Genomic DNA, 14,539 nt, shown 5'->3' on the forward strand with positions numbered 1-14,539 from the left:
AATGATAATAGCAAATGTTTCTTTTGTTTTACTTCTCAAAATGAAGCATTCTAAATGTTGTTTAATGCAAAATTTTCTTCAAAATTCCAAATGTTGTTCATTCTTTTTCTGACCACATGGCTTTGAACGAGTTTGATTGATAAACTATCTATTGCCAAATTAATTTATACATTATTATTCTTTTACTCTATATAAAACATCCATTAACGGCCCAGACCAACACATCCTCAAAATCCAGGGGTTACCCTCACGTTCGCTCTCTCCACCTCTGGAATATTGTCATAGAAAAATTGAAGGCAAGGTGTGCGCCACCTTGTTGATGAGACAAGGAGACTAGTTGGTCAAAAGAATCTCGCGGTCACGTAACGGTAAAAATTGACAGGCTTTGAAGTCGGGCGTCTCGACAGGTATCAGCCAAGCGATTGGTCAGGTTTTTTTTAACCTGAGACCAATCAAACAGCTATATTCGTACCTTCAATTTTGCTATGATATATTCCAGGTGTGACAGGAATAGCCTGTCCAAGTATCATGGATAGTGTTATTAATTAAATTAGAATGTTTTAAGAAAGGTGGACGAATGGAATATTATTAGTGGAGTTTAATATGTAATTATGTCTTATTTAAACAGGTGTACATGTATTGTTTGTAGTATCTAGTCTTGTTCAGTGTCATTGTCCATGTGTCAGTTGTTCAGTGCCATGTGCTTTTGTTTATGTTTTGTTCTGTAGCTTGTGACCAGTTTGTGATCTGTAACCCCATACTCACCTGTTGGTCAGGTGACCTTTCTTACCTGCCCATGCAATTCACCTTAGTGAAAAATCTGTTCTGGCACACATGTTGGAGGGGTTGATCATAAAGACAAGAGGTCCAAGGGCCTTAGCGGTCACCTGAGTTATATCATAGGTATTGGTAGCTTTATTTTATGATTTAGATGTGATGTGGAAATCAGCATGTAAACTAAGTGAAATACAATAGTTGTCATGTCATCATACGATAAGAATTTTAAATATTGTGGAGCACCTCCCTAGCCCCTGGAGATGGGGCAGGAATTCAAATTTTACAATGTACATGAAATACCCTCATCCACCAAAGATATTTCTGACCAAGTTTGAATAATTTTCTGTTGAAAATGGATAAAATATACCCCAAAGTGTGATTTCCCTATATAAATTTTAGTAAGCTTTACCCCCTCCCCAAGGGGGAACGGATGGCTCAGGGGTCCTGAAATTGAAATTTCAATAGAGCTCATGATGATCTTTCTAATCCATGCACTGAAATTGACTGTAGTACCTCTGAGTCTGGAGAAGAAGATTTTTGAAATATTGGTAAATTTTCCCTTTGGGGCCCGCCCTGGCCCCTAGGGTTGGGGTAGGAATCCCAATTTTACATTTTAAAACAATCTTCCTCCAAGGATAATTCTCACCAGGTAAGAATGATTTCCTACAAAAAATTGTCAAAATATACACAAAAGTGTTATTTCCCTATATAAACTATAGTAAAGTTTACCCCCTCCTCAAGGGAGAAAGAATAGCTCGGGGTTCCTAAAAATTACAATTTAAATAAAGCCTCTAGTGATCTTTCTATCCATGCTTAGAAAATGATTGTAGTACCTCTGATTCTGGAGAAGATTTTTTAAATATTGGATAATTTTCCCTTTTGGGCCCCGCCCTAGCCCCTAGGGTTTGGGTAAGAATCCCAATTTTGTAATTTTGTAGCCACATCTACCAAGGAGGATTCTGACCAAGTTTGAAAAAATGTGAAAAAAAAATGTAAAAAGTTTACGCACAACGCACGACGGACGACGGACGGAAAGTGATCGAAATAGGTCACTTGAGCAAAGCTCAGGTGACCTAAAAAGGTAGGATTTAATATGCTCAAAATTAATGTAATTTTGAAGATACTCTTTTTATGTAATAGCTGACGTTAAAACAAATTGTATTAACTCTCCAAACTAGTATGAGATAATGTAAATATATTATATACTACTACTGTAATAGCTTTTGATTGTTCTTGCAAGTACTGTAAATAGTCAATTGGTTATTTGTTCAGATTCGCCTGCAGTTAGTCAATTTTTATATACTGGATTATCAGGATATTGGAACCCTTGTCACATTGATAGAGTAAGTTCATTACAGTTATATATAACATAAATAATGTATATTACAAATGATATATGTTATTAGTCTTAGTATTGTGTAATATATTAGCCAGTTAAATAGGTTATAAAGTCTATTTTGTCCATGAGCATTGTTATATTAAGGCAATGAAATCAGTGAAGATATTGTGAAATAAATCATAAGTATGAAATATGATTATTAATAACAAGAGGCCGATAGGGCCTGTATCGCTCACCTGGATATCAAAGCAATCATGGTAAAATATTCTCCAAATGAGATCCAAGGGAATATGCCACACCCCAAGGCCAATCCTTGTAGCATATCTGTATTAGATTTTTCAAGCCCAGCAATTTTATGTATGGTTATGGGGTGGGGATCTCAACTGTTTTCAAGCTGTGACTCAGAAAGTAGGTCCCAACAGGTTCGGTCAGACCCAAGGGTATATTCTAATATCATCACTGCATTTGTCTCTTTATGCCCAACATTTGTATATATAGTTTTGGGTGGGGATCTCAATCGTTTTAAAGTTATGGCACAGGGACTATGTCTCCAAGGGTGGGGCCAGACCCTAGGGCCATCCTGAAAGCAAATGTGCATTCTTCTCTCTTTACTCAGAAATTGTATATATGGTTATATAGTGGGGATCTTAACCATTTCCAAGTAATAGCCTTCTTTTGACCTCATCCCTTAGCCCGGGGGGTCCGCCCAACCATTTGTTCAATTTTGAATCCATGCCTCCCATGAATGCTTCTGACCATATATCATTGATACCCATGGCATAGTTTTACAGAAGAAGTCGTTTATAGCAGTATAGCCAAATTGCCCCCTTTTGGCCACTCCCTCAACCTCTGGGGGTCAGCCCCACCATTTGTACAAATTTGAATCCCCACCACCTAGGGATGCTTCAAGTCAAACATGATTGATATCCATCTCTTAGTTCGAGAGAAGAAGTCGCTTAAAGCAATATAGCCAAATAACCCTTTTTGGCCCCGCCCCCTGGGGGATAAGCCACACAATTTGTACAATTTTGAATCCCTGCCTCCCATGAATGCTTTTGATTGAATATGATCGATATCCAGTGCACAGTTCTACAGAAGAAGTCGTTTGTACAATTTTGAATCTCCGACACCTAGGAATGCTTCCAGTCAAATTTAGTTAAACTCCAATCAGTGGTAAAGAAGAAGAAGTCGTTTAAAGAAATTGTTGATGTAAATGTCATTATACAGATAATGATATGATACCTTGTAATAGGTACAGTGTAATGTGTGTTGCCATCGGATCTTCCACCTCACATGAAAAAGTACTCGATTTCTGGGTTCCTCAAGGGTCGGTGTTAGGACCATGAAAATATTGTATGTACTCCAAAATGCAAACTGATTGGAGAAATTTGTCGTCGCCATAGCCTTCGCTATCATTGCTATGCCGATTGCGATGACACACAAATTTACATGGTCATCAAACCACAGGACAGTTGGAATACAGTCTCAGAAAGGTCTGGAAGCTTGTCTGATAGATATCAGTATCTGGATGAACACCAACATGCTTAAGCTTAATCAGGAAAAGACGGAACTAATCGTCTTTTCCCCAAAGTGTCAGCGAACAATGACTCTCCAGCTCAAGGTTGGTGCCAGAACTATTGAGTCTGTTCCAGCTGTTAAAAACCTAGGAGTATACTTTGATAGTTCACTGAACATGGAGAAACAAGTGAACGCTATTGCCAAATCATGTTACCCCCAGACCAGGAACATCGGCTGTATTCGGCAGTTTTTAACTGCATATGCATGCAAGATTTTGGTGCATTCACTTGTTATCTCTCGGTTGGATTATGTAACGCCCTGCTCTTCGGTATATCTGACAAACTAACTAGTCGTCTGCAGAGGGTCCAGAACACTGCAGCACGGCTAGTTACTCGTACTCAAAAGAGACAGCACATCACACCTCTGCTTTATTCGTTGCACTGGTTACGTATACCTGCACGATACAGGTCGCAGTACAAAATTCTTGTGTACACATGTATACAAGGCATTGAATGGAACATGCAGCTCCTCAGTACCTACAGGAGCTTGTTACCCTGTATCAGCCGTCACGATCACTTCGGTCGGAGTCGGAATCTTTGTTGTGTCCCAAAATCTCGTACTGTGACCTACGGAAACAGATGCTTTGGGAGGGTTTCGGCTACGTTGTGGAATAGCTTACCATCTGCTATTAGAAAGTCAAATACCCTGGCCAAGTTCAAGAGGGACATCAAAACTCACCTCTTCAAATACCACCCTATATTTGTTCAATTATGTGCACATTGCTTGCTTATTGTATAAAAGTGATTGTAAGCCTTTGTTTTCACAATTATAACCATTACTATTATCCATATGTTGTAAAGCGCTTTAGAGTAATTTTACAAATTATATTGGGTGCTATATAAATGTTGTTTATTGTTATTATTATTATAATGTTTTAGTAACAATGTGGTGTCTACTGCATGTTTCCTATACATGTGTCATTGTGTTCTTGTAGGGTGTAAATTCATCCACCATGTCCGATGTCCAGAAATGAGACTAACAATGCTTTCCAAGCTGTAAGAAACATAATAATTATGATAAAAGAGAAATCGGCAATTTTGGAATATGGGCCTATACTAAAGCATTGAATAAATCTAGTCTGTGAAACAATGATTTTGGCAAGTTTGTTAACAATAAGTTCACAGAACAGGACATAATGAATGATAAACACATGTAGACCTAATCACACACAAAGAAAGAAAGATGGGTGGTTCACAGATTGTCTTACACAAGAATAATTAACTGACTCCAGTAGGGTATATTATAAAGCCAAGGGTGTATGACATGCTATGGAGCACTCATCTTTATTTACTAATGTAGTAACACTTTGGTAGGTCTGTAGTGCCTTTCTGATTAGTTGTTGTGATAAGTTGGTATAAAGCATTCATGTCAAAGTTGACTTTGAGACAGAGACACAGACAACCAATCAAGTATGAGGATATTATATATAAAATAATAAAGGTAGGTTTTCAGGGTGATTTATTTTATTGATAAAATATGAAATAAGTTGACAAGTGTGACAAAAACTATACTGTAATAAATAATGGTATACAAATGAATCTTTCTACATAGAGACGATTGTGGGAAACAAGACTCACTTTAATTTCCCAGCAGTGCACATATTATATGAGATACAAAGAATAACAATGTGTTACATCATGTAAAGATGATGATATAAGTGACCTCAGAATAAGGTCAAGGTCAAGAAAAAGTCTTAACAGACTTGTTTCCTTAAAACATCCACATCACAAGATACAAACATGTATGACAACAAAAGTCATGCGACCATATAGTCACATGAATTCCAAGTTACATGGCAACAAAAGTCACATGACTATCAAGTTATGTGGCAACTGAGGGATATGACTTTGATATTGCATGACATCCAAGTCACATAGCTAATAAGTCACATGTAAAATAGGTCATGTGACTATCGGTAAGCATCACTTGCAAGTCAAAATTTCCCCATGGCCATGGTGAACCAGGTCAAATGACAACAGTGGACCAGGTCACATGGCAACAGTGAACCAGGTCACATGACAACAGTGGACCAGGTCACATGACAACAGTGAACCAGGTCACATGACTGACAAGTCACATGGGTGTGGAGGTGGACAATGTTTGTAAAATGCAGCAAAGAGACATGCGATACTTTGGAGGTTAAAAGAAGACAGACATATACACTTTCAAATGATGGCATACAGCACTATTAATATTCCTCTCTTACCAAAATCTAAAATTTATTCTGAATTTCACAATGATTTACCAGCTGATAGAAATGGTGCATGCATACCTTATATCAATTACCATTAGATTATCTGATTCTGTGCCATTTACCAACACTTGCTTGTGTGCCTACTATAATAGGGTAAACAGATCATGTAAAACAACTTCTATGACCAGGACAATACTAATCAAAGGTGTCTGACATGGAAATAACACTTCAGGTAAGGCTACAACTGAGGTGTAAAGCCTGGAATGTTTACAAGAAATTGTTCACTTGATATGCTTTGATTATATACACAGTAAAAATATGTACAAACCACAGACTTATCTAATTCCGTGGCACAAACTTTACATACGAGAATAAAGTGAACATGACATTTTGTTTTTTCAAAATTAAAAAACCATGCTTCAAAATATTATCTGCAATTTCATCTAAAAAAACACACCAAATTCTCCATAATGTAATGTCTTTATGGCTGGAGCATCTAAAAACAAAAAATCTCCAAAATGGAATGTACATGTGTTTATGACTGGACCAGCATCGCAGCTAACTGGAATGTCATTCTTCTAAAAAGGTAAACCCTGTTTTCAACTAAAGTATGTTATTAGAGTAAACCAAACTCTGGTAGACATGTGACAAATACATTTATCATAATCTTTCCTCAAATCATTTTGCCAATAACTTTAATACTTTTAATGAAAACTTCCCTACACAAATGGATGGTACTGTAAACCTGTCTAATCTGACACCCTTGTGGGACAAACTGTGTCAGTCAGATTAGACAGGATGTCGGCATACTCAGTATTACTTGGCCAGTTTTCATGAGAAATGGGATTATTACACTATTATTCAGAATTAAAACAAAATTTCAGATTACACTTATATAGGTATATGTCAGTAGAAATCTTCAAAAAGACCCTTCAATAAGATTCATCAGTTTGGAAATATGTGATATCAAAGTTTTACTTTCACACAAACAATGTACGCATTTAACATGTCGCAACGTTTCAAGACCCACTGGTCCCTTTGACAAGCTATGACTGAGTGAGCCTGAGTATTGTTTACCTGTACAAAGATGTGACGAAATTGTATATTTCTTATGTCATGCTACCTGGGACGTTTCGCCTATTGATAGAGAGCATATACACAATGTATCGAATATTGTGCTACTGTGCTTAAATAGACCCATTTTTGTATCATAAGCTAAAATTAAATGTTATTTGTTTAGAATTGATCTTGATAGAATTAGCATTGTGATTTGATAAAACAATCACAAGGTAAAACCATGTGGTAGTCTGGTAGACACAAATTTCAGTCTGTTCATTCATATTTTATGAAACAAAAAAGTTATGAGTTTAAAGAGAAAAAATATGTCACTATCTGTTATGAAGATATTTCATAATAAGTTACAATTAACTGCAATCAAATATCGTCATCTGCTCTTCCTCCAAGTACTGCACAGCATTAGAATTATAAATGTAAGCAGAAAATGTTTACTTTGTCATCAATATTTTATGTTAATACCTGGGTATAATGATTGATTATGCAAATATATGATTGCTCACTGACATGACATAAAACATCATTTAAATGAGTACCATAAAATCAATATTGTCATCTAAAATGTAAAACTACATAATGTAACTATTGAAAGACAGGGACAAAGTTGAGCATACATATGTACATGATGATTTTAGAAAAGTGATAAATACGTACACAACTAAATGAAGAACATTTTCCAGGTGTTAATCTATGTTAATGAATAACCAGGAAATTGTTCTGAAATATTTGATGTGTTACACTGATCAATCCAGTATCAATTCGTTTAAAAAATGATCAGGTTAAAAATAAGCTGTCTTTTTTACACTTCAAAATATTAAATTTTCCGTTTCAGACTCTCTATCCCAAGCTTTAAAAACTATGGGGTAAAACGTCAGTGGAAATGTTGATACAGTGTTCTCAACAACTGATTAACTTGTTAATAAATTCTATTAACAAAACATTTTTATTAATTAGTGAAAGGACACTAGATGCTGAAATGGATCATTATACAAAACAGGTCTAAGTACCTAACAAATGTATTGTAAACAAATACCTGTATCCATGACAACTTAAAAACCCTTCATTGATTGGTCAATTGAAAAAATAATTTTGGGAAACGAGAAATAGGCCTGGAAAGGTCAGCAAAATTTTGATTTTGAGACACTGTTAGATAAATATGAAAGCAAGTGCCAGCACCGTTACATAGTGATAATAATTGTTTCCATCAATGGTGCATGTGTCAGTGAGAAATATACATACATGAACATTCTGAAATTAGCAAAATAGAAATATGTATTTATTACAATTGTTAGCACTTTCAAACAACAGCAAAACTAATATGAAATGAATTTCTTCACACAAAATTTCATTCAACAGGCTATTTTCTTATCTAGTCATGAAAGCAGACTTTTAAATATGGACCAAGAAATGAAGTTTCTCCTCAAATTGCTTACAGAAAGAAAAAATCCTGGTCACAAAGGAACAATTGACTACCATCATGAACCACAGATATGAATGCTATACAGATGTACATGTACAGTAAGATGTACAAACTAGCTGCTTCATATTTCAAGATATCTGCATTCAAATTAAAACCAAAATGCCATCAAACTGTCTTCAGACTAAAACACAGGATCCCATTGTATGTGATTTACTTGTGCTACAAAACAATCTTATATTGTACAAAATCTATAGAATTCATTTATAAAATCATAAAAATAATGGATACTGTCAATAAATCGATTTTGGATGGTATTTTAGTTTTCTTTGCAAGAATTTAAATTTTATGTATGAGTGATAGCAAGTATGTGTCTGTAACTTAATATGTTATATAAGACTGTAAACTTTATTTATTTTACAATAATTGTGAAACAAGTTATTTCAACTTGTACAAATAAAACTGATAGCAAGTATGTGCCTGTAACTTGATAAGTTTGACAAAGTTTTTGTCAGATATATTTCATCATTTCACATTCATCATCTCCTGACTATGAATTAATACAAAACACATGTAAATTTAAGTGCCCTACAACTTCTACAGCAGAGCACATGAGCTTGTTTACAAAGTATGTTGTGTGTTGTATCCCATTTACTTATTAAAATGTTTGTAAATAGTTTTAGAACTGCTGATATATGTAGCTACTTTCTGTGGATAGCTGGATTCACTCCTACTTAGCATATAATATGTTTGAATGCTGAAAATATTGGCAGGATTGAAAATCCATGAGACTGTCTGTTAAATCTTGTTGTTTTTCAACACTATATTTAGTATGCATGGATTCCGAGTATAAATGGCCAATGTAAAGAGAAACTTCTTAAAGTCATCTACAGGATTTAGTTTCTATAGTAGCAGGAAGGATTTTAGGTAAAATATTTCAGATCGACTTTTCCAAACAGTTAAAATGATATTTTCAGTTATTTTCAAACATTTGAGATCGTAATAGAAATGCTGTTTTTTTCTTATCTAATGTACAGTAGATATGCTACAGTATTGATCCAACAATAAGCCGATATCTGGTAATACGCCTACTATTGCTGATCAGTCAATAAAAGCCAACAGTATCACTTCAATGTCCTATTGTAAGCCTGCACCTTGTTCGAATCAGGAATTACCAGAGTTTATTGCAGAATGAATGAAATAAGTTGGATAAAATGGAGTTTGATCCATTTCAGTTTTTGTACCAAAATTGGCAACTAATCTTTTATGGAATTCATATTGCTTTTATTAGTGATTCAAAGAAACTATTTTCTTCCTAACTTTCTATAATTTATCGCAATATGCTCTTACACGTATTCACACCATACACACTCTACTGTCAGAGGATTGACCCACACTATATTGATATATCAGTCCAGAATAGTTCTGTTAGGTACAGGTGCTTTGATTTTAATTAACTCTGAATGTACTTGACATCGGCAGAGTCATGTATGGGGTCTGTGTTCAAAGCATGGTTAGCTTAACAACTTGTTATCAAGAAGTTTTCAAAATACGATTTCTGACAACTTGCAAAATATGATCAATATGTTAAATGAACATTCTCAAATTTTAGATTTGAATTTCAATCATCCTTTAGTTATCTAAATACATTAAATATTATTGAAATTTTATGTTAAGTTATCGTTCACCAATTAACTATGTGCTTGAGCAAATGACATTGGAAATTGTATCCTTTAAAATTCACATCTAGCACTGTACATAAATAAGCACATCAGAGATGGTGCAAAAGGCACTAAAATAGGAATACCTCTATAATATGTAGGATAACAGTACCAGGCCCTATACTGATATTCATCTTCCAAGAACTTTTCTTAACTTTAGGAAATTCCTTAACTTAAAATTGCCATTAGTAATGCATACATATATGGATTGGACAATGTTTTTTTAATTTTCATGCCGGTATGAACGCAAATCGGTTACATCCATACTGCATGAAGCCCGCTAGCGTTTCATGTTTAATATAGATGTAACAGATTTGCGTTCATACTGACATAAAAATTAAAAATATGCCGTTCAATCCATAGATTTACACTTTACCTATATAACCATAGTGTTTAATTTTATTTATTTGTTCTTAAATTCATTAATTATGATTTGTTTTTGCACAATGTTTCAATAGCACAGCCATCTTTATCAAATGCCTCCATGTTTATGTCCATCACTAAGGAAACTACCTTATGACGTCATAGATGTCATTTTGACGTCATAATTTCCTGTACTTATTTCTTATTCTTTTTTATTCAATTGGTTGAGAGTACCATACTTGTTAATATAAAATCTCTCCCTCTCCTCTCAAGCCTAAATATTACTCTGGGCTTCTTAACCATTTCTATTCTTACAATTTTGAGATCCTTTACTGTGTGCCCGTTGTTGTTGAAGTGTAGTGGTACTGAATTAAATGTATCTCCAGATCTAATCAGATGTAGGTGTCCTTGAATTCTTTCTTTCATCATATTTGATGTTTCACCAATGTATACTAACTATTCACCTTTTTTACAGATTAGTACATATATGATTTGTTCTTAAATAATTAATTTATCTAATGTGTTTTGTATATGTGCGTCCTTCAAACGACATTGGCCCTATTTAACTAAAATTGGCGCCAATAATTAATCGTAGTCATTTAAGTGTTTGACGCAGGGTCATTCTCCATGTTATCCAAAGTGAAGTGACAAGACTCTCATTTAACAGACTAATCTAGGACGTCATAAGTAAACCATGTGTTACGTCACGAGAGTTTTTGCTTTCATACTCAAATGAAATGTTTTTCTTCTGGTAATGTTCATATAGTGGGTTGCAGCGCAAATGTAAATATAACTGAATGTAAGGCAAATTTTCTTCATTGAAGATAAACTATGATGATGCTTTATGGAAAACTGAAGTAAAAGAATTTCCTTAAGTTAAGGTACAGAAAAAACATGTATCTATGCACATAAATATTTTTAAACAATCATGATTTGGTCAGCTGAAAATTTAAAACTTTAAAGCATATTTTTACACTAAGAAGAATGAAACATCTCCTATCACTGAATACCGGTACATGCATTTTGCTGGTCCTTCAGAAAAGAATAACTAGCTTGTTATCCATCTGGAATTTGTGGTATATAATTATACTTGGTAAAGCTTTCACCCTTAATGTGTGTAGCACTGTGTTAAAAGTAGCATAAAGAACCAATCTAGGTGATAAACATGATTGGTGTCACTTGTCAACACTGTAGAATCAACAGTTTTTTCTCTTCACCAGTTACAGATATGTTCAGCCTCCATTCTCCTTTAGACTTCTATACTGGTATTCCATCTTCACCGCTAACTCCGAAAATGAAGGCCGCTCTTTTTTGCTGAAAAATGAAAAAACAGTTAGACTTCTGTGTAATGATAGTTCATGTTAATGGCTTACGCACACAGGACCTCGTCAGTCGTGACACTATCATAGGACCTCGTCAGTCGTGACACTATCACAGGACCTCGTCAGTCGTGACACTATGACCTCATCAGTTGTGACACTAACAAAGGACCTCATCAGTCGTGACACTAACAAAGGACCTCATCAGGTGTGACACTATCACAGGACCTCGTCAGGTGTGACACTATCACAGGACCTCCTCAGTCGTGACACTACCACAGGACCTCGTCAGTCGTGACACTATCACAGGACCTCGTCAGTCATGACACTATCACAGGACCTCGTCAGTCGTGACACTATGGAAACAGTAGGAACAGTAAAACCACATTACCCTCAACAATTTTGGTTCCTGTGTAGAGTTAAACTTAAACTATATGTTACACTTGAATTTTGTGATATTATAGTCCGGACATTTTGCTTTATTTGGAAGCTCAGTGGTTGATTGTTTTTTTCTTTACAGAGAAATTTTATTTATATGAACATTTAAATTTCTTGATAGAGAATTAGTTACTCAGTAAAAGGGTGACCAAGAAAGTGACTTTGTTTAAAATTATAGAATGTTTATTTGAAAAGGTCCATTGCAACCAATAAAATATGCATTAAAACATATATTAGACACTGTTACCTGTGGAAGTCAACTTCGAAGATTAGCAATAAATTTATATAAACAGGAAAATTGTTTTTAAACCAAATGCTTACCCACACCCATGTAATGATATATCAATGACATTTACATTTGTATTCAGAATAACTGGGACACACTCACAATTCTTTATCAAAAGTAAAACTTATGAACAAGGGACCGGAGTGCACCAAAGTTTTGTTAATTTAGATATTTATCAAGGGGAGATAACACATACTCATATTTCCAACATTCCAACATTATAACGTAAATGTCCTCCGGACAATGCTCAGGTTTGGTCAGTCTGTTGTTGTTTTCCACAAACTCCAATATTTCTTGCCCCTTCATCTTCTACAGGTAATATAAAAGACAATTAATTGAGGTATTTTATACAGGTAAGTATCAAAGTAAGTACCCATGTATCGTAGTTAAGGTATTTTATACAGGTAAGTATCAAAGTAAGTACACATGTATCGTAGTTAAGGTATTTTATACAGGTAAGTATCAGAGTAAGCACACAGGTATCGTAGTTAAGGTATTTTATACAGGTAAGTATCACAGTAAGTACACATGTATCGTAGTTAAGGTATTTTATACAGGTAAGTATCAGATTAAGTACATAGGTATCGTAGTTATGGTATTTTATACAGGTAAGTATCGGAGTAAGTACACAGGTATCGTAGTTAAGGTATTTTATACAGGTGTAAAGTATCAGAGTAAGTACACAGGTATCGTAGTTAAGGTATTTTATACAGATAAGTATCACAGTAAGTACACATGTATCGTAGTTAAGGTATTTTATACAGATAAGTATCACAGTAAGTACACATGTATAGTAGTTAAGGTATTTTATACAGGTAAGTATCACAGTAAGTACACATGTATTGTAGTTAAGGTATTTTGTACAGGTAAGTATCAAAGTAAGTACACAGGTATCGTAGTTAATGTATTTTATACAGGTAAGTATCAAAGTAAGTACACAGGTATCGTAGTTAAGGTATTTTATACAGGTGTAAAGTATCAGAGTAAGTACACAGGTATCGTATTTAAGGTATTTTATACAGGTAAGTATCACAGTAAGTACACATGTATCGTAGTTAATGTATTTTATACAGATAAGTATCACAGGAAGTACACATGTATCGTAGTTGAGGTATTTTATACAGGTAAGTATCACAGTAAGTACACATGTATCATAGTTAAGGTATTTTATACAGGTAAGTATCACAGTAAGTACACATGTATCGTAGTTAAGGTATTTTATACAGGTAAGTATCAAAGTAAGTACACAGGTATCGTAGTTAATGTATTTTATACAGGTAAGTATCAGAGTTAGTACACAGATATTTTTACAGGTACAGTATTACCCTTATCACACCATCGACTTATTACGATTAGCTTAGTGAAGTAATATTAGATCTTCATGTACATATTGTGTCATTGTCAAAACATTTTTCTGTAAAAACAACCCCACAATCCCAATTTTTCATATTCAGTATGAATACCACTGCATTTTTGTGTTATCTCATTAACGAATGAAGAATTCCTAATAATTATACCAAAAGTTATGACATTTTTGTGCAGAGAAATACGTGTTACAGAGCATTAATTATACAAACACAAACATTACTTGTAGTCTCTAGAGAGATTGGATCTTGTCTTGTTGTCAGACATGCATGTGCCAGTTAACCAAGGTTTTAAGACCATTCTTAAGACTCTAAATACATGATGGATATCACATTAAGTTCTTACCATGGGGGGTCAGTAAAGTCAGGTGTAACTAATATAGATACGTACCCTGTATGGTTTTTCACCGTATGATGTCGCCTCCCACAGTGTAACACCATAGCTCCATACATCAGACTTGGTGTCAAACTTCCAGTAGTACACACACTCTGGGGCATACCACTTCAGCGGCCACCGTCCTGCCTCGCTGGCCTGTCGGGATACAACGTTTAGTTTACAAAGGAACAGACATTAAAGGGACAAAAAATAGATATCTATGTTTCAGGTAACATGACTGAAAAAAATGGATCGGTAGGATTTTTTTTTTTTTTTTTTTGGGGGGGGGGGGG

The 14,539-nt window shown here is 34.7% G+C and overlaps 1 protein-coding gene and 1 long non-coding RNA gene across 2 annotated transcripts in view; one reads left to right on the forward strand and one right to left on the reverse strand.

Annotated features, from left to right (window-relative positions):
- The first annotated feature begins 5,141 nt into the window (after positions 1–5,141).
- Positions 5,142–6,103, forward strand: LOC110441510. Its single transcript, XR_002461878.1, has 2 exons — positions 5,142–5,704; positions 5,751–6,103. It is a non-coding gene; the product is annotated as an uncharacterized LOC110441510 (long non-coding RNA).
- Positions 6,104–9,196: 3,093 nt separating this feature from the next.
- LOC110441512 (tyrosine-protein kinase SYK-like) overlaps positions 9,197–14,539 on the reverse strand; it is a 25,630-nt gene continuing 20,287 nt past the window's right edge. The window contains exons 14-16 of the mRNA XM_021484684.1: positions 14,262–14,402; positions 12,703–12,815; positions 9,197–11,777 (exon numbers count right to left, since the gene is read on the reverse strand). Coding sequence (XP_021340359.1) covers positions 11,696–11,777; positions 12,703–12,815; positions 14,262–14,402 — 336 coding nt within the window. The 3' untranslated portion in view covers positions 9,197–11,695. The remainder of the gene's footprint in view (positions 11,778–12,702; positions 12,816–14,261; positions 14,403–14,539) is intronic.

This window comes from Mizuhopecten yessoensis, unplaced genomic scaffold (genome assembly GCF_002113885.1).
Source record: "Mizuhopecten yessoensis strain PY_sf001 unplaced genomic scaffold, ASM211388v2 scaffold716009, whole genome shotgun sequence".
NCBI classification, from domain to species: Eukaryota; Metazoa; Mollusca; class Bivalvia; order Pectinida; family Pectinidae; genus Mizuhopecten; species Mizuhopecten yessoensis.